The 20,967-nt window shown below is 35.0% G+C and overlaps 1 protein-coding gene across 5 annotated transcripts in view; it reads right to left on the minus strand.

Annotated features, from left to right (window-relative positions):
* Positions 1-1,291: 1,291 nt before the first annotated feature.
* The window catches only part of HOMER1 (homer scaffold protein 1), a 125,888-nt gene continuing 106,212 nt past the window's right edge, over positions 1,292-20,967 (minus strand). For 3 of the 5 annotated variants that reach the window (XM_082651018.1, XM_082651017.1, XM_082651019.1), the window contains one exon: positions 1,292-4,598. In XM_082651018.1, the coding sequence (XP_082507144.1) occupies positions 4,410-4,598 (189 nt within the window). In that variant the 3' untranslated portion in view covers positions 1,292-4,409. The remainder of the gene's footprint in view (positions 4,599-20,967) is intronic. The other 2 variants (XM_082651021.1, XM_082651020.1) reach the window with 2 other exon arrangements.

A 20,967-nucleotide genomic window follows, 5' to 3' on the forward strand; every position in this document is an offset into this window, starting at 1 on the left:
GTCAGAATCCCATGGAATGGTGAGGTCTGAGTGCTAGGTGTCTTATATTAGGTTATAAATCCTGACAGACAATAATGACAGGATCTTCTGAAAGCCTTTGAAATTCACTAGGGCAGTCCCAACTTGTTTAGTTAAAAGCAGCAGCAAGGTAGGAAATAGAACTTCCTGTGACTCTGGCTACCCTGATGTGTCTTAGATAAAAACTGAAGTCATCACGATCCTACTCTTTTTGCTGGCTTTGTTTTCACAAAAAAATATCCTCTCCTTACCCACATACACTTCTGGTAGCCTTTGGAATGTGTCCTTTAATCTAAAAGATAAAAAGCGTACTTAAAGAGATCAACGAATTGACTAGAAATCTGTTGGGAGCTTATGGCCTTTCCCCTATTTTAGATGCAATTTCTCTCCCTGGGTCACCTGTTTTTGGTAAAAATAACTCAATTCTTTTTTATCTAATATACTAAGCAGAAATCACTTGGCAGTGTAGTGCTGACTGAGTTTTTCCTTGGATAAAATTGTTAGCAACTTGTAGCTACTTTACTAGGTAATATCAATATATAAACAAAAAGAGAAAAACATTCATTTCTTTTAATTCATTAACTATGCTTATTTGTGTGACACCTATATATTGGTTTCCCATAGAGAAAAACTGCCATAAAAATTTAAGGTCTAATTTAACATGAATATTAGTTAAAAATACACTTTCACAATTTAGAATAAGGTGAATGATACATCTGTTTCCATTCTAAAATGATCCTTTTCTAGTAATTTTTACAATATTTTCTCACATGAAAATTATCTTCTCAACAAATACTTACTATAGCATAGTATCCTACTTGAGAAATTTTTTAAAAATGTGTCTTTCTCAACTACTTCTTACCTGAAAGTTTTCCTCTTTAAGATTTATATAAATTAATTGACTTCATGAATGATAAAGGAACAATGTTAAATACCCAGAAGAAAAAAGTTCAATGAAGACTATTTCATGGCTTCAAGCACTGAATATCAGGATGTTAAAATCATTTGATATCAAATAAACAAAAGGATTTCTTTAGAAAACAAGAAACCACTGCCACCAAACACATTTTCCCAAATGGCCTGCCTCGCATTCCAGAGCTGACAGAAAATCAGGTCTGCAAGGAGACAGCAGCTGAGCTGCCTACTCCAGAGTTAAGTAAAAACATGGGAGGCCGGAGCACACATGTGAAAGAATACATTTAATTTTAACAAGGCAAAGAAATGAGTTTTAAAAGGTGGTGGTGGTTTAACTGAGTGTCTCTTTTAGTTCCACTTGAAAAAAAGGTGTAAGTTTTTCCTCTAACTGCTTCCCAACAGTTCAATGACAGCAAAACTTTAAATCTATGGTGGTGCTGGAGTTCTTCTATTAGGGACAGGAGGGATGCAACTTCATGAACTTTTTTTAATCTGCAGAAAGAAAGGGGGAGGAAAAAAAAGACAGAAAGAAAGAAAGAAAGAGAGAGAGAGAGGAGAAACAAAAACTAATTTTCCAGGCAGGGAAATACTTATAAAACCTTTTATGTCAAAGTTAGGATTTCACAACATAACACACTAATGCAAAATCCAGTAGCACCTGTAAGATTTAAGTAAATGCTGCCATCACTTAAATGCTTTTTAAAAAGTATCTGTAAAAGACTGAAGGAAAAAAAGATACATTCTCCAGAGAACAACAAATGTATTTCAAAATAAAAACTGTATTTTTGTTTTTCTTTTTTTCAATTGTTTTTTTGTACAAGAATTCATAGTTATAATAACTTACACACAATGGGATCAATCTCTGCTCTCCTTTTCTGTGTCACTTCAAGTCCACATGTTCAGGCTATAGTCCCCAACATTATTTTCTGATAAATATATTACCACAGTTTGATCTAAATATACATTATATAATACTTGTCTCTGGGAAAAATCAAATTTTAATATGCAAACTTTTATTTATATAATACAGAAATGAAGAAAACTACAGTAGGCACACAAACTAATTATGACTTGTAGATGATGATTTCTAGATACTCTCCTACTGTAAATGAATGTTTAAAATAGTCTTAATAAGAAAATTTTATTTATATGTGCACTTGTGTCCACCTTATCCCATATACTGTACACGTCTAATGACAAGCTGGGAATTTAAAGGTGCAGCCCTCAAGAAATTGTTGAATCACTAAAAAAAGAAAAAATTAGACTCTATTGGAAAGGAAAAAACTCACAAAATTTCCAATTTTAGATTTCGTGTCCATAGGAAAATATTAAAAATAATTTTCTCTATATACATATGAGTATATGTATATATTGAATTACAGATGTCTCATGTATCAATACAATTCAAGTGGAGACATTTTGGTGAGTTATTTTCCCATTAAATGACAACTATGTCAAAATTTAAAAGTATCTTATTACATCATTAAAATAATTCACTTACCATTTCAACAGCTTGTCCTATTTTTTTTTGAATTTTTAACTCTTCATAACCAAATTTCCTGATCCCTAGTGCTAAATCCCCTATTTTAATTAAAATCTGGTGCTCTGTTACTCAGAAACTGATGGATAAAATCACATCTACTTCAAAATTCCATCAATCAAATAAATTTTATTACCTGATTTATCAGAGAAATAGCTCTGAGCTTGTGTACCTAAATTATCCTCCCTATTATAAACAGGTGAGGCAAATACCCTAAAATAGATGGAGGTAACTTACATGATATCATAGCACATATAATACAAGATGATTAAGTGTCTGATATAAACTTCAGAGACACCTGAAAACTCACTTTAGAAACTAACTTTAGAAACAAACCATTTATTTTTCACTCTAATATAAATTAATATGTATGTATTTACATACATACACATACATATATATAAAACAAAATTGTCTAGTGTTGATTAGCTGTTTGTGAGTGAAAAAATGGTTACAAATTGATTAACCAGCTTAATTCTGTACTTAACAATTCAACTGTTTTGGGGTACAAACACAAAGTCAGTGCATTTGTAAACTCCATGGAGTCAGATACTCAAGCATACACTTTAAATAAGAACCCTCCTCAACGTCACAAGCATTGGACAGCAAGAATATATGGACTCTGATGCAGTTCCTACTCCATAAGCAGACTAGACAGCACTTGACTTACTTTTAAAACAGTTTCTTAAAAGAAATATATAAAGAAATGCATGTTTGCTGAAAGTCCTTTAAAATTACCTCAAAACAACATTAACTCCTGTTCACTGAGAAGAGCCCGCTGAATTGAATTCCTGTTTTGAAATGCCTAGTTAACAGTTTAGAATATTGCCTTGTGAGGATTGACTAGAGACGTGGTTGATGTGAAGACCCAGACAGAGTACACGGCTCCAATCCCAATAGTCCTCTGATTGGCTGCTCGATGGAAATGGATCGCCTTTAAAATAGCTATACACCTTAAAATGATCTATAATAAACAGTTTCCCAACAACCATTATTATTTGTAAATTGAAATGCATTAATCATTCAGAAAAGATTTCTTGCAAAATATATAAATAAATGTAACTGCATATTCTGTAAATATACTTAACATTGCTAGACCAGACCGCCAGTGACGGGCTGCTGTATTTCAGTACTGTGTGTCAAATTTATTAGAAATTTAAAAAGAAAAATTTTGGAGGGACTCAGCTGCCTTCATTAGTTGGCTTTAAAATGTGTAATAAAATGGGAGACAGTATCTTCTCATAAATACATGGAATCAATATGGAAAAGTAAACTATACAGCAGACAAGATTAGAGAACACCAGAGTGTACCAGAGTGGTCACCAGAGTGAAATATCTTCCAGTATAAAAAAAGGGAAGAACTCTATACACCCAGTTATAGTAAGTATGTTTCAATTAAAGATGCAGCTCACTCTCACTCCTGGCAAGAATTAATTGGTAATGGCACTGCTGCCAGCAGTGCAAAAATATCCTGAGAAATTATTCAGATTACAACAAAAGACAGGGCTTTCATCACTAAGTTTTTGCACAAAACACAGCTTTAGATATCATAAATAAATTAATTTAAAAAGCAGATAACCTTCACTGTGTTGAACACAAAAAGGGGATGTGACCCAGACATTTGTTAATTCTCCCATTGGCTAATATCAGAAAAAAAGATTGCATTAAGTGTCTGTTTATAACTTTCTAGTTAACTATGGCCAATAATATACATGGAGGTAATCTGTAGTTCAAGTTTTTCATCTCTTTTTCCCCAACTAGCTACAAGCTGAACTCTAAAATTTACACTGAAATATACAATTCCAATTTTCAAAAGATCCTCCTCCTGGACAAGGGATATTCAAATTTTTTGTGCAATCTTGATGCAGAGCCCAAACAGTCCTATGAAGAGAGACAGTATATTTTTTAATCAATTGGCACTGAAATTTAACTTTCCTTAGCTGCGTTCTAGTAGCTTGGCCAAGTTATCTCGTAATTCTGTTAGTTCAAAGATTTTTCCATCAAGAATTTCTAACAGTGTCTTCAGGTTATTGCGAAAAGCTTCTTGTTCATTCTGACTTTTCTCCAGACGTTGCTCCAAGTCAGACAGTTGTCCCTCCAGGTCTTTGTTCCGAATTTCTACTTCCTTTAGAAACAAAAGTGTGATATATATGTGTGTGTCAGTTTAAGACTTAAACAATATAACTTTTGTTATGACTAATATTGTGGTAGTTAATGCAGTTTGATAATTAGGATGATCTTCTGAGTCTCAATACAATTTAAGGAGGTTTTTAGATTTTGCCATCTGAGAAATACATGTGGTTTTATTGATTGGCTTGTTCATGAATACATCTGTCCCCCCAACACAAATTTCCTGACTGCTTGCTTTGTGCCAGGCAACACTAGTCTAGGCACTTCAAATACTGAGATCGGATGAAGACCCATTTTGTGGATTATCTGCATCTCTTTTCTATTTCTGCCCATGTTCTTTTCCTCTGGCACAACTGTTAGCAATCTCAGATGAAAGAAGGCAGAGAAAAAGAGACAAATTAATTTTTTCTCCTTATTGGAAATTTTGGAGAAAGATGTAGAGAAGAAAAATGACTCAAATAAGGTTTTAGGATCCTCTGAATATGTTAATTATTCTTTGTTTCGCCTCAGTATCAAATGAATGCATACGGTAGAGAATATAGCTCACCTGCTAAAAACTGTAGTGAAGATATATAATAACTGTACATACAAGAGAATTATACAACTAACAATTCCAATATACTACAGATTAAGGAAAGAAAAAAATGACAAAAGGGAAGTAAAAGTTCATGACAACAAAAAAATTTTTAACTTTTTAAACAGAATAAAATCTGGCATACTTAAAAATTATTTAGAAGTTACTATATATCTGAAGGACAGTAGATTGTTTTTAAAAAATTATTGAAAGGCAATCTGGTAAACGTTAAATGAAAATAACAGAACATGAAGCAGCACACTGCAACGAGGCAAAAATTAGTATGCATGAGGACAAACAATAGGAATTAAAGTACACACAGAAAATGGGAAACAGTTCTGGTTGTTGGGATTATGAGCACTTCTTTCCAAAATGTATTTGTCCTATAATACCAGCAAAATTAAACTTTTGAGAAAAATAATTGGAAAACTGACTTGAATACATATAAGAAAGTAACCATTGATTTAGCATTCTCAACACAAAGAAATATTCACATGTTTAACTAAGAGCAAAGCTCAAGCAAAAAGACACCACAGATGAGTCGGAAGAGCCTGGGAAAATACAAAAAAAGGAAGAAAGCAGTTATAATGATTTATAAAGAAAGAATTTAGGGAATTCCAATCTAATCTTAAAGTATTTACGGTTAGATGTTAAGCAGGTATGTTTCTAATCTTTTTCCTTTGAATAATCTACAAGGTGAAGATAAGTAAACTGAGAGCAGATTCTGAAACCAATAAAATATTTATAAATTCAGAAGCCAAGTTCATGGAGGCTCTAAACTATGGGGGAGAAAACAGACTCTGGGATCAAATGTAAAAATTCCACTCATGATTGCACAGCATGCTCTCTTGCCTGCTTAAACAATAAGCTTAAGAGTACTGTAGAATGTTTCCAACTGTAAAAATAGACCAAATGTCATTCACTAGAAAACACCCACTTCACCAGGCACCACCCAGTTTGCCCTCTAAAGCCGTCCTTAAAAATGAAAGGCTTCCTTGTTCTCCTTGCCAATCAATGAAACATCCAACCATTTTCAGTGGAAGCAAGCAAAACACCAAATTCCCTCAGCTATTAAAATTGAGCTGTTCTCTCCAGGAGTCTTGTGCTCTAAGCCATTTCTCTGATGGAGGAATTTCACTAGGCCCGTAACAAAAGGGATCCAATACAATGATGTTGGTGCTGGTCTATTCTGAGGCAGAGAATAAGATCCCAGAGGAAGAACAGACAACCCAGGATCAGTATGAAGCAAACTGATTGGTGGCATGTCCCAGTTTTCTACCTTCTGTCTATATTTTCCATCCCTTCTTCTTGACTTTTATTCTCCCTCCCAACTCATTCTTCTGCTTATTATCATTTTTGTGCTACTATTTCCCCTTCCCCTTTACCCATATGTGAGCATATGCCAGGGGCACCAAGATAAAGCACTAAGGCCAGAATTTGCTAAATCCCTTTTGAGTGCTTTAAAAGGCAGTAACTGAAAGTATATAAATACAAATGCTCTGTATTTGTTAGATATGGAGTCTACAACACTACAGTGATTAAAAAAATGTAGACAATTATTACCACCATCAATGGGACCAGGTCAGGTTATAAATTTAAATCTTGCATCATTTAATCTAAATAAAAGCTACAAAAAATTGTCTTTATTGATATCTGATTCACACCTTAAACTCTTAAAAGATAAATTATTGTTCTATTAGAGTATTAACCTTCATATATAACACGACATAAATCATCAAAACAAGTATTAATAATTCAACAGAAAAATGGGTTAAAGAAGAAGTTATTCAACAATTATTTACTGAGTGTCTTCTACATACTAAGCACTGAAGATAAAGTAGAAAATAAAGACGAGCCCTGTTTTGATGGAGCATGCATTCTAGAAGGAAGATACTGGTAACAAAGAAGTCAACAGAACAGACGTCTGTGTAACTGAGGAAATCACTGTGTGCACTGAAATCTTTCAACCATCTTTCCAAACTGTGTAAACCAATAATAAGAACAAAAAAAATGACACGAATTCCACAACTTCAACTAGAAGAAAGAGAACAATACAAACTTCAAGTTACCTATAATTAGGAGATATAAGCACCAGTTTCTAGCAAAGATATTTCTCAAGTTCTTATTCTCTTCGCAGAGGGCAAGGCAGGGTTGTGGGGAAATGCACAGAAGAAGGAAGAGGAGAATGAAAGGCCTAAGACTGAACTCTAATAATCCAAAGAAAGAGAAAGACCACTGAAAGTGCCAAAATACTGGTGGAAAACAAAAAGTCCTGGTAGACCAGAGCAGCCTACAAGAAGCGAATTCACAGTATACAGGACACTCGAGAAGGCAACCTTGGAAAGGCATACTTCTGAGAGTAAAAAGAAGAGAAAGGCACTTTGGGGATAGCTAATCATAAAATAAATGGTCCTTCCACTGGGAAATTCATTTAGAAAGACCAAAAATTATGATATGGGCAAAGGTATACCAGGCAGGGGTTGTAACAGTGGTAGAAAAAGTGGCAAAGAAAGACACCTTTAATGCTAAAAGTGACAACACACAATGAAGATATAACAATTATGTTTATGTACCAAGAAACACAGTAGCCACCTTTATAAAGTAGAAACTACAGGAGGTCTAAGGAGACATAGAAAAAAGTACACTGATAAGAGCTTTTAATATTCCACTCTCAATATAGGACAGATCAAGAGGAACAACAACAAAAAAGGTAAGGATATAGAAGTCTTAAACTACAAAATCAATAAAGAGCATTCATAAAATTGATCATATGCTAGATTACACAAAAAATCGGTAAATTAGGCAAAGCAGACATTACATAAACAAACCCTTGTGATCACAATGCAGTAAAACTAGAAATAAGTAACTAAATCATAAAACTAAAAGGCCCTTCCACAAGCAAATTAAAACACGTTCTTTTAAACACTTCTAGCGTGAAAGGGAAATAAAACCAAAACTACAGAATTTCAAGAAATAATGATAATGGAAACACTGTCAGAATCTATGGGACACATGAAAGCAATGACCAGAGAAAAATCTATAGCCTTAAACACAAATAAATAAAAATGAAAATAAAGGATTAAATTCCCTTCTCAAAATGCTAGAAAAACAATAAAAAAGTAAACCAAAACAAAAGGCAGAAATAAAGATAAAAGTAAAAATTCATTAGGTAGAGGACAGAAAGAGTAACACTAATTAATAAGTCAAAATCTCCTTTCGCAAAAAGCTTAAAATAGACATATCATTACTTAAGAAAGAAAAAACCTATATAAAATAAGAAATTATAAGAGTTCCCACTGAATATTTGAAAACCCAGATGTAAAGCTTAAACAGTCCAATACCTGCAGAAGAAATAGAGAGTAATCATGGAATTACTCCATAAAAAGCACCAGGCCCAGGTGGTTTCAAGGGGAAGTTCTATTAAACTTTCAAAGACCAGACAGTTCCAATATGACATAAGTTATTCCAGAGCATAGAAAATAAACAAAATCGTCCAAATTATCTTATGAAGCTAGTATAGCCTTGATACCTAAATCTTATAAATTCAGCCCCCACCTGAAAATGGAAGAAAGTTACAGACCAATATTACAAATGAATATCATGTAAAAACTGTCAATAATAGGGAATAAAAATCTGGTACCACATTAATAAAATGATACACCACAGCTAAGTGGTATTTATTCTAGGAATGCAAATGTGGTTCAGTTTTAGAAAATCCATTAATAAACCATATCAATGGATCTGTGGATAAAAACTATGATTATCTAGATAGATACTAAAAAAGCTATTAACAAAGTTCACTCATTTGTGGTAAAAACACTCAAGAAAATAGGAATTAGCCACTCTCATAATATGGTAAGATACCTATATTTTAGTGGTAAAGCCAGCATTTCAATTAATGGAAAAATATTAGAGGCATTTCCACAAAGATCAGGAACAAGAGAAGTCTGTCACCTCCACTATTGTTTAACACTGTACCTGTATTTTTGGTTTGTTTACTCCTCAGTGCATGAGATCTTTTTTTTTTTTTTAACATCTTTATTGGAGTATAATTGCTTCACAGTGTAGTGTTAGTTTCTGCTGTAAAACAAAGTGAATCAGCTATATGCATACGTATATCCCCATATCCCCTCCCACTTGAGTCTCCCTCCCTCCCACCCTCCCTATCCCACCCCTCTAGGTGGTCACAAAGCACAGAGCTGATTTCCCTGTGCTATGCAGCTGCTTGCCACTAGCTATCTATTTTATATTTGGTAGTGTATATATGTCCATGCCACTCTCTCAGTTCGTCCCAGCTTAACCTTCCCCCTCCCGGTGTCAAGTCCATTCTCTATGTCTGTGTCTTTATTCCTGTCCTGCCCCTAGGTTCATCAGAACCATTTCTTTTCCGATTCCATATATATATGTTAGCATACAGTATTTGTTTTTCTCTTTCTGACGTACTTCACTCTGTATGACAGACTCTAGGTCCAACCACCTCACTACAAATAACTCAATTTCGATTTCTTTTTATGGCTTAGTAATATTCCATTGTATATATGTGCCACACCTTCTTTATCCATTCATCTGTCGGTGGATACTTAGGCTGTTTCCATGTACTGGCTATTGTAAATAGTGCTACACTGAACATTGTGGTACATGACTCTTTTTGAATTATGGTTTCCTCAGGGTACCTGCCCAGTAGTGGGATTGCTGGATTGTACTGTAGTTCTATTTTTAGTTTTTTAAGGAACCTCCATACTGTTCTCCATAGTGGCTGTATCAATTTACATTCCCACCAACAGTGCAAGAGGGTTCCCTTTTCTCCACACCCTCTCCAGCATTTGTTGTTTGTAGATTTTTTGATGATGGCCGTTCTAACTGGTGTGAGATGATACCTCATTGTAGTTTTGATTTTCTCTAATGATTACTGATGTTGAGCATCTTTTCACCTGTTTGTTGGCAATCTGTGTATCTTCTTTGGAGAAATGTCTGTTTAGGTCTTCTGCCCATTTTTGGATTGGGTTGTTTGTTTTTCTGATATTGAGGTCATGAGCTGCTTATAAATTTTGGAGATTAATCCTTTATCATTGCTTCGCTTGCAAATATTTTCTCCCATTCTGAGAGTTGTCTTTTTCTCTTGTTTATGGTTTCTGTTGCTGTGTAAAAGCTTTTCTTTCATTAGGTCCCATTTATTATTTTTGTTTTTATTTCCATTTGTCTAGGAGGTGGGTCAAAAAGGATCTTGATGTAATTTATGTCATACAGTGTTCTGCCTATGCTTTCCTCTAATAGTTTTAAAGTGCCTAGCCTTACATTTAGGTTTTTTTTCTCTTTTTAACATCTTTATTGGAGTATAACTGCTTCACAATGGTGTGTTAGTTTCTGCTTTATAACAAAGTAAGTCAGTTATACATATACATATGTCCCCATATCTCTTCCCTCTTGCATCTACCTCCCTCCCACCCTCCCTATCCCACCCCTCTAGGTGGTCACAAAGCACCTAGCTGATCTCCCTGTGCTATGCGGCTGCTTCCCACTAGCTATCTATTTTACGTTTGGTAGTGTATATATGTCCATGCCACTCTCTCACTTTGTCCCAGCTTACCCTTCCCCCTCCCCATATCCTCAAGTCCATTCTCTGGCAGGTCTGCATCTTTATTCCCATCTTGCCCCTAGGTTCTTCATGACCAGTTTTTAAATTTTAGATTCCATATATATGTGTTAGCATACGGTATTTGTTTTTCTCTGACTTACTTCACTCTGTATGACAGGCTCTAGGTCCATCCACCTCACTACAAATAACTCAGTTTTGTTCCTTTTTATGGCTGAGTAATATTCCATTGTATATATGTGCCACATCTTCTTTATCCATTCATCTGTCAATGGACACTTCGATTGCTTCCATGTCCTGGCTATTGTAATAGAGCTGCAGTGAACATTGTGGTACATGACTCTTTCTGAATTATGGTTTTCTCAGGGTATATGCCCAGTAGTGGAACTGCTGGGTTGTATGGTAGTTCTATTTTTAGTATTTTAAGGAACATCCATACTGTTCTCCATAGTGGCTGTATCAATTTACATTCCCACCAACAGTGCAAGAGGGTTCCCTTTTCTCCACACCCTCACCAGCATTTATTGTTTCTAGATATTTTGATGATGGCCATTCTGACCAGTGTGAGATGATATCTCATTGTAGTTCGGATTTGCATTTCTCTAATAATTAATGATCTTTAGCATTCTTTCACATGTCTGTTGGCAATCTGTATATCTTTTTTGAAGAAATGTCTATTTAGATGTTCTGCCCATTTTTGGATTGGGTTGTTTGTTTTTTTAATATTGAGCTGCATGAGCTGCTTGTAAATTTTGGAGATTAATCCTTTGTCAGTTGCTTCATTTGCAAATATTTTCTCCCATTCTGAGGGTTGTTTTTTCACCTTTATGGTTTGTGGTTTATGGTTATGGTTTATGGTTTCCTTTGCTGTGCAAAAGCTTTTAAGTTTCATTAGGTCCCATTTGTTTATTTGTGCTTTTATTTCCATTTCTCTAGGAGGTGGGTCAAAAAGGATCTTGCTGTGATTTATCTCATAGAATGCTCTGCCTATGTTTTCCTCTAAGAGTTTGATATTGTCTGGCCTTACATTTAGGTCTTCAATCCATTTTGAGTTTATTTTTGTGTATGGTGTTAGGGGGTGTTCTAATCTCATACTTTTACATGTAGCTGTCCAGTTTTCCCAGCACCACTTATTGAAGAGGCTGCCTTTTCTCCACTGTACACTGTTGCCTCCTTTATCAAAGATAAGGTGACCATATGTGTGTGGGTTTATCTCTGGGCTTTCTATCCTGTTGCATTGATCTATATTTCTGTTTCTGTGTCAGTACCACACTGTCTTGGTTACTATAGCTTTGTAGTATAGTCTGAAGTCAGGGAGCCTGATTCCTCCAGCTCCATTTTTCGTTCTCAAGATTGCTTTGGCTATTCAGGGTTTTTTGTGTTTCCATACAAATTGTGAAATTTTTTGTTCTAGTTCTGGGAAAAGTGCCAGTGGTAGCTTGACAGGGATTGCATTGAATCTGTAGATTGCTTTGGGTAGTATAGTCATTTTCACAATGTTGATTCTTCCAATCCAAGAACATTTAATTTCTTTAATTTCTTTAATTTCATTTAATTTCTTTAATTTCTTTAATTTCTTTCATCAGTGTCTTATAATAAGTTTTCTGCATACAGGTCTTTTGTCTCCTTAGGTAGCTTTATTCCTAGGTATTTTATTCTCTTTGTTGCAAAGGTAAATGGGAGTGTTTCCTTAATTTCTCTTTCAGATTTTTCATCATTAGTGTATAGGAATGCAAGAGATTTCTGTGCATTAATTTTGTATCCTGCTACTTTACCAAATTCATTGATTAGCTCTAGTAGTTTTCTGGTAGCATCTTAGGATTCTCTATGTATAGTATCATGTCATCTGCAAACACTGACAGCTTTACTTCTTCTTTTCTGATTTGGATTCCTTTTATTTCTTTTTCTTCGCTGATTGCTGTGGCTAAAACTTCCAAAACTGTGTTGAATAATAGTGGTGAGTGTGGACAACCTTGTCCTGTTCCTAAACTTAGTGGAAATGGTTTCAGTTTTTCACCACTGAGAATGATGCTGGCTATGGGTTTGTCATATATAGCCTTTATTATATTGAGGTAGGTTCCCTCTATGCCTACTTTCTGGAGAGTTTTTATCATAAATGGGTGTTGAATTTTGTCAAAAGCTTTTTCTGCATCTATTGAGATGATCATATGGTTTTTATCCTTCAATTTGTTAATATGGTGTATCACATTGATTGATTAGCGTATATTGAAGAATCCTTGTGTTCCTGGGATAAACCCCACTTGATCGTGGTGTATGACCCTTTTAATGTACTGTTGGATTCTGTTTGCTAGTATTTTGTTGAGGATTTCTGCATCTATGTTCGTCAGTGATATAGGCCTGTAGTTTTCTTTCTTTGTGACATCTTTGTCTGGTTTTGGTATCAGGGTGATAGTGGCCTCGTAGAGAATGAGTTTGGGAGTGTTCCTTCCTCTGATATATTTTGGAAGAGTTTGAGAAGGATAAGTGTTAGCTCTTCTCTAAATGTTTGATAGAATTCGCCTGTGAAGCCATCTGGTCCTGTGCTTTTGTTGGAAGATTTTTAATGACAGTTTCAATTTCAGTGCTTGTGATTGGTCTGTTTATATTTTCTATTTCTTCCTGGTTTAGTCTCCGAAGGTTGTGCGTTTCTAAGAATTTCTTCCATTTCTTCCAGGTTGTCCATTTTATTGGCATACAGTTGCTTGTAATAATCTCTCACGATTCTTTCTTTTTCTGCAATGTCAGTTGTTACTTCTCCTTTTTCATTTCTAATTCTATTGATGAGTCTTCTCCCTTTCTTTCTTGATGAGTCTGGCTAATGGTTTATCTATTTTGTTTATCTTCTCAAAGAACCAGCTTTTAGTTTTATTGATCTTTGCTATCGTTTCCTTCATTTCTTTTTCATTTATTTCTGATCTCATCTTTATGATTTCTTTCCTTCTCCTAACTTTGGGATTTTTTTGTTCTTTCTCTAATTGCTTTAGGTGTAAGGTTAGGTTGTTTATTTGAGATGTTTCTTGTTTAGTGAGGTAGGATTGTATTGCTATAAACTTCCCTCTTAGAACTGCTTTTGCTGCATCCCATAGGTTTTGGGTCGTCGTGTTTTCATTGTCATTTCTTTCTAGGAATTTTTTGATTTCCTCAGTCATCGCTTGGTTATTAAGCAGTGTATTGTTTAGCCTCTATGTGTTTGTATTTTTTACAGATTTTTTTCCTGTAATTGATATCTAGTCTCATAGTGTTTTGGTCAGAAAAGATACTTGACACGATTTCAATTTTCTTAAATTTACCAAGGCTTGATTTGTAACCCAAGATATGATCTATCCTGGAGAATGTTCCATAAGCCCTTGAGAAGAAAGTGTATTCTGTTGTTTTGGGATGGAATGTCCTACCTCGTTTCATGTGTCATTCAAAGCTTGTGTTTCATTATTTATTTTCATTTTGGATGATTTGTCCATTGGTGAAACTGGGGTGTTAAAGTCCCCTACTATGATTGTGTTACTGTCGATTTCCCCTTTTATGGCTGTTAGCATTTGCCTTATGTATTGAGGTGCTCCTATATTGGGTGCATAAATATTTACAGTTGTTATATCTTCTTCTTGGATTGATCCCTTGATCATTATGTAGTGTCCTTCTTTGTCTCCTGTAATAGTCTTTATTTTAAAGTCTATTTTCTCTGATATGAGAATTGCTACTCCAGCTTTCTTCTGATTTCCATATGCATGGAATACCTTTTTCCATGCCCTCACTTTCAGTCTGTATGTATCCCTAGGTCTGAAGTGGGTCTCTTGTAGACAGCATAAGTATGGGTCCTGTTTTTGTATCCATTCAGCCAGTCTATGTCTTTTGGTTGGAGCATTTAATCCATTTACATTTAATGCAGTTATCGATATGTATGTTCCTATTACCATTTTCTTAATTTTGGGGGTTTGTTATTGTTGGTCTTTTCCTTCTCTTGTGTTTCCTGCCTAGAGAAGTTCCTTTAGCATTCGTTGTAAGGCTGGTTTGGTGGTGCTGAATTCTCTTAGCTTTTGCTTGTCTGTAAAGGTTTTAATTTCTCCATCGAATCTGAATGAGATCCTTGCTGGGTAGAGTAATCTTGGCTGTAAGTTTTTCCCCTTCATCACTTTAAATATGTCCTGCCACTCCCTTCTGGCTTGCAGAGTTTCTGCTGAAAGATCAGCTGTTAACCTTATGGGGATTCCCTTGTATGTTATTTGTTGTTTTTCCCTTGCTGCTTTTAATATTTTTTCTTTGTATTTAATTTTTGATAGTTTGATTAATATGTGTCTCGGTGTGTTTCTCTTTGCATTTATCCTGCATGGTACTCTCTGTGTTTCCTCGATTTGATTGACTATTTCCTTTCCCACGTTAGGAAAGTTTTCTACTATAATCTCTTCAAATATTTTCCCAGACCCTTTCTTTTTCTCTTCTTCTTCTGGGACCCCTATAATTCGAATGTTGGCGTGTTGAATGTTGTCCCAGAGGTCTCTGAGACTGTCCTCAATTCTTTTCATTCTTTTTTCTTTATTCTGCTCCCTGGCAGTTATTTCCACCATTTTATCTTCTAGCTCACTTATCTGTTCTTCTGCCTAGTTATTCTGTTATTGATTCTTTCCAGAGTATTTTTAATTTCCCTATTGTGTTGTTCATCACTGTCTGTTTGCTCTTTAGTTCTTCTAGATCCTTGTTAAGTGTTTCTTGTATTTTTTCCATATTGTTTCCAAGATTTTGGATCATCTTTACTATCATTACTCTGAATTCTTTTTCAGGGAGGTCACCTATTTTGTCTTCATTTATTTGGTCTTGTAGTTTTTTACCTTGCTCCTTCATCTGTAACATTTTTTTTTGTCGTTTCATTTTTGTTTTTTTTTTTTGATGGGTGGTGCTGTATTCCTGTCTTACTGGTTGTTTGGTCTGAGATGTCCAGCATTGGAGTTTGCAGTCAGTTGGAAAGAGCCGGAACTTGGTGCTGAGATGCGGACCTGCGCGAGGCCTCACTCCAACTGATATTCCCTGGGGTCTGAGGTTCTCTGTTAGTCCAGCAGTTTGGACTTGGAGCTCCCACCACAGGAGTTTGGGCCCGACCTACGGCCTGGGAACCGAGATCCTGCAAGCCGGTCGCTGGGGGTTCCTCCCGTCCCCTTAGGTGTCCGTGGTCCCCCACTGGTGCCTGGTAGGTGACCTAGTTGTGAGGAGACGCAAATTCTGCGTCCTTCTAGTAGGCCATCTTGACTCCACCTCTGTACCTGTATTTTTAACAGGTGTAATTCAACAGGAAAAATCAATAGAGGCATAAGAACTAGAAGAAAAGAAGTAAAATTATTTCTATTTGCAGAATATATGTTAGTATACCTAGGAAATCTTAGAGAATAAATGGAATAAATGACAAAACTAGTTCAAACAATGAAATAATTTAGTAAGGTAGAGGGATATAAAATTAGCAAACAGAATTCAACAGCTTTCATATATTGGGATGGCCAAAAAGCTCATTCCGGTTTTCCGTAACATCTTATGGAAAAACCCGAATGAACTTTTTGGCCGACCCAATATATAAACAATAATCAATTAAAAGATACGATGGTAGAGAAAACTCCATTGTCAATAGAAGAAAAGAAGATTAAATATTTACAAATAAACAAGAAACATGACAAATTCACAGCATGAAAACCCTAAAATGCTCCTGAAAAACACAGAAGTAGATGTGGACAAATAAGAAGACACCCCTTGTTCTTGGATAGGATGGAAACCACACTTCTGCTAAACTAGCATTATAAATTTTAAGCAATCCCAATGAAATTTTTTATAGAGCTAAAGTTTCCATTGACACTAAAATTGGTACTAACGTTAATACTAAAATTTGTATGGAAAAATAAACATGTAAGAATATATTAAAAAACAATGAAAAAGGAAGGCTATGAGGACTGATTGGCCTTATCAGATATTAAAACATACTGTAAAGCCTCTACAATTAAAGAAGTGTGGTACTAGGAATACATAAGAGTGACTAGTAGAATAGCATAGGAAGTACAGATATACACCAGAACACACATGGAAATTGAATATTTAAAATCTCTGGAAAAAAAGGCTAAAGTTTTAAATAAATGGTACTGATAAGTAGATAGACATTTGGAAAAAGATAAAGTTAGATCCATATCTCACACCACACACAGAAGGACAAACCCCAAATGACTCAGAGATCTAAATGTAAAAAATGAAACCACAGAAGTACTAAAGGTAAATATGGATGGATTCCCATATGATTTGAGTTTGGAAAAGAGCTATCTAACTATGATTGACAGCTAGAGCAATGAAAGAAAAGAATGGTGTATATTTGACTACTACATAAAACAACACCACCATCTTACGCAAAGTCAAAAACTTTTACAAACTGGGAGAAAATACGTGTAACATATAATTGCAGATACATAAAGAACTCTTCAAATTTTGTGGAAGAAGGATCAAAAAAGGGCAAAGACAAGAATACACAATCTATATAGGTACAAAAAGATACCGAAATGGCCTTTAAGCTTATGAAAGATGTTTAATCTCACTCATAATATGGGATACACAAATTAAAACTATCATTTCCCACCTATCATACATTGCCACAAGTTAAAAAAGTACTAGAACACATTTTGTTGGTGAGGCTGTGGAGAAACAGGCATTCTCTCATACTGATGATACAAGGGAAAACTGGCACAACCCATCATGGAGAGGAATTTGACTACATGATGTTCTCACTTAGAAATCTCACTCCAAAGAGTTCACCCTGTAGATACACCTCCAACAATAACAAAACACCTATGCATAAGGTTACTCATTGTAGTACTGCTGCAAAATACTGGAAACAACCTAATTACCCACATAAAGGAGTGTGGTTTTAAAAACTATCACACATGCAAATGAAGTACTATACAGCTAAAAAAAAAAAGAATGAACAAGGTCTCTCTCTATGAACTGACAGGACATAGAGTGACTTCCAGGACATAACTTAGATTAAAAAAAAGCAAAGTGCGGAAGAGTAATCTAGAGTATGTTACCATTTGTATAGGAAAAAAAGGGGAGGAAATTAAGAAAGAGACATATCTGTTCATTTGTGTAAAAAGAAACACAGAAAGGATAACCCAGAAACTAATGAGATTGGTTACCACAGGGGGCAGCCGGGAATGGGGGGCAAGAATGGGGGTAGACTGGATTGGACAGGATGACGTGTCCCTGAAGATATCTTCCTGAATAGTTCTGACTTTTAGAACCATGTTAATTGTTTCATATGCTCTGTAAATGCATACAAATACAAAATAAAGAATGGGGAAGAAAAAACTAAAATGGAATATAATAAGATACAAATGAACATAAATGTGTTTCAAATGAATAACTAACCAATTGAAAAGGGGGAGTGGAAGAACTAACCTAACTTTTGAACACAAGCTAAGGACAAAAAGAATACTGATCTCTAGTTAGTAGGGTTTTGTTGTTGTTGTTTTGGCAGTGGTATGAATTAGAAACTACTTTCTGTGCTTTCAAGGACTAAGCAAGCAAATAAACATATTGTGGTTTCTTTTTTGTGTGTTTTATTTATTTAACATCTTTATTGGAGTATAATGGCTTCACAATGGTGTGTTAGTTTCTGCTTTATAACAATATTGGGGAAAGGAGTTACTAACAGGAAAATGGGGAAGGCTAAAATGAACTCCATAGTACTGGACTGCAGCAGGAGGTATGAGTATGATTTCAGGTTTGTTTTTTTTCGATATAGCTATTGTAATGGACATAATGTGCTATGTGTGTACTTCTAGCTCTGATCATTAATAGGGCCTAGAAACAATGACATCTCAATAGCAAAAGGTATATCTTGTGCCCAGAACTTGGTTTCTAAACGCCAAACTTTGCTAAAAGAAATTTTTCTTTGAAGAAATAGCTAATTTCAAGGCTGAAGCTGATAAATACAACTAGGAATATCTAGTTGAGCTAAAACATGAAGTTCTTTAAATGATAGGGTCACATCCAAAGGACACAGAAGCAGGATTAAAAAGGTTCCCACTTGCCAAATCTGGGACAATTTAAACAACAAAATAAATAGACATGACAACTAAATACAACTTGTGATCCTGGAATGAAGCCTGGACCAGAAAAACAATTTTTAAAATTTTGTTATAAAGAGGATTATTAGGACAATTATGGGAATTTGAATAAAGTCTTTAGATAATTTCTTGATTTTGATGGTAATCTAAGAGACTGTCCTACTCTTAGAAAAAACATTGAAAAGATTGTCATACTGAGTGAAGTCAGACAGAGAAAGACAAATATCGTATGATATCGCTTATATGTGGAATCTAAAAAAATGGTACAAATGAACTTATTTACAAAACAGAAATAGAGTCACAGATGTGGAAAACAAACTTATGGTTACCAAAGGGGAAAGGGGGGCAATAAATTGGGAGGCTGGGATTGACATATACACACTACTCTCTATAAAACAGATAATAAGAGCCTACTGTATAACACATGGAACTCTACTCAGTACTCTGTCATGACCTATATGGGAAAATAATCTAAAAAAGAGTGGATATGTATATTATAACTGACTCACTCTGCTGTACAGCAGAAACTAACACAACATTGTAAATCAACTATACTCCAATAAAATTAATTTAAAAATTAAATATGAAAAAAAAGAATATACATTAAAGTGTTTAGAGGCAAAGGGATGGCACATTTGGAACTTATTCTCAAACATTTAGAAAAAAATATGAATATATACAGAGAGAGTTCCATAATGATAAAACGAAACAAATATGGCAAAGATGTTAACATCTGGGGGATGTGGGTGAAAGGTACATGAAAAATCTTTGTCTTATTCATGCAACTTTTCTGTAAGTGTGAAATTTCTTCAAAATAAAAAGTTTAAAAATAAATTAAAAAAACAAGATCATTGGGACTTCCCTGGTGGTTGAGAATCCTCCTTCCAATGCAGGGGATGCAGGTTCGATCCCTGGTTAGGAAACTAAGATCCCACATGCTGCAACTACTGAGCCTGTGCACCACAACTAGAGAGCCACGTGCCACAACTACAGAGCCCACGCACTCTGGAGTCCATACACTGCAACTACTGAGCCTGCGTACTCTGGAGCCCGCGCACCACAACTACATAGAAGCCCACATGCTGCAATGAAAGATCCTGCATGCCAAAAATACGACCCGAGGCAGCCATAAATAAATAAATATTTTAAAAATTAAAAAAAACCAAGATCATTTCATATGGTGATGACTGCTACAAGGAAAATAAGACATGGTAATATTATAAAGAGTACTGGGGGAGGGGGCGTGGCGGCCTGCAAAGTAGTGCTTAAATTGGGAAATCAGAGAAATTAACATGTGAGCCAAGATGTAAATTACATTAGAAACCAGCGCATTTGAAGATCTTGGGGCTCAGACCTCCAGGCAAGGATACGCCAGGTACTCTAAGGTGAAAATGTACTTGGTGCCTTCAAGATACAGAAAGATGACAATAAGCATATGGAAAATTCGTAATCAAAAAATGATAATACTAAAAAAATAGTAAACTACTCCTTTGTTCCTTATCAGACAGCAAAGATGGCAGGAGACCAATATCCAGAGGGTATCCTGCTGTTCCTGACATCAATTTCTCAGCATAAGTAATTTAAAAACGTTTACAACTAGTAATTCTTCTTAAAAAGCTCATCTTAAAGAAATAATGAGAAAGGATTATGTAAAAAGATTCATTATGACATTATTTACTATAGATAACATTGAAAACAAATAACCATCCCTGTAAGAATGTTGGAAGAAAATTATGGTATATCTATATAGGAGAACACTATACAGCCATATAACATATGCAGCTTATGACAAAATGTTGTTAGGAAAGTAAGACAACAAATTGGTATCTATATGTCTCACATAAAGAAAAAGTTATCCAAAGAAACATTGGGGGAAGAAAATTCTAAACACTTTGCCTTAGGATGATGGGATTATGGGGTTTCTTTCCCTGCTAAATTACATTTTTCTAAATTTTTTACAATGAGCATACGTCACATTGACATTTGAGGAAAAAAACACTTGCAAATTAGAAAAATCATATCATACTATTTTTAATTTACCCATAACTACAAATTTTTTATCCATATCCATACCTACAATCCAAATCCATGCACTGCAATTTCAAAGTTCCTC

Source organism: Grampus griseus, assembly GCF_964374135.1.
Source record: "Grampus griseus genome assembly, chromosome: 3".
Lineage (NCBI taxonomy): Eukaryota > Metazoa > Chordata > Mammalia > Artiodactyla > Delphinidae > Grampus > Grampus griseus.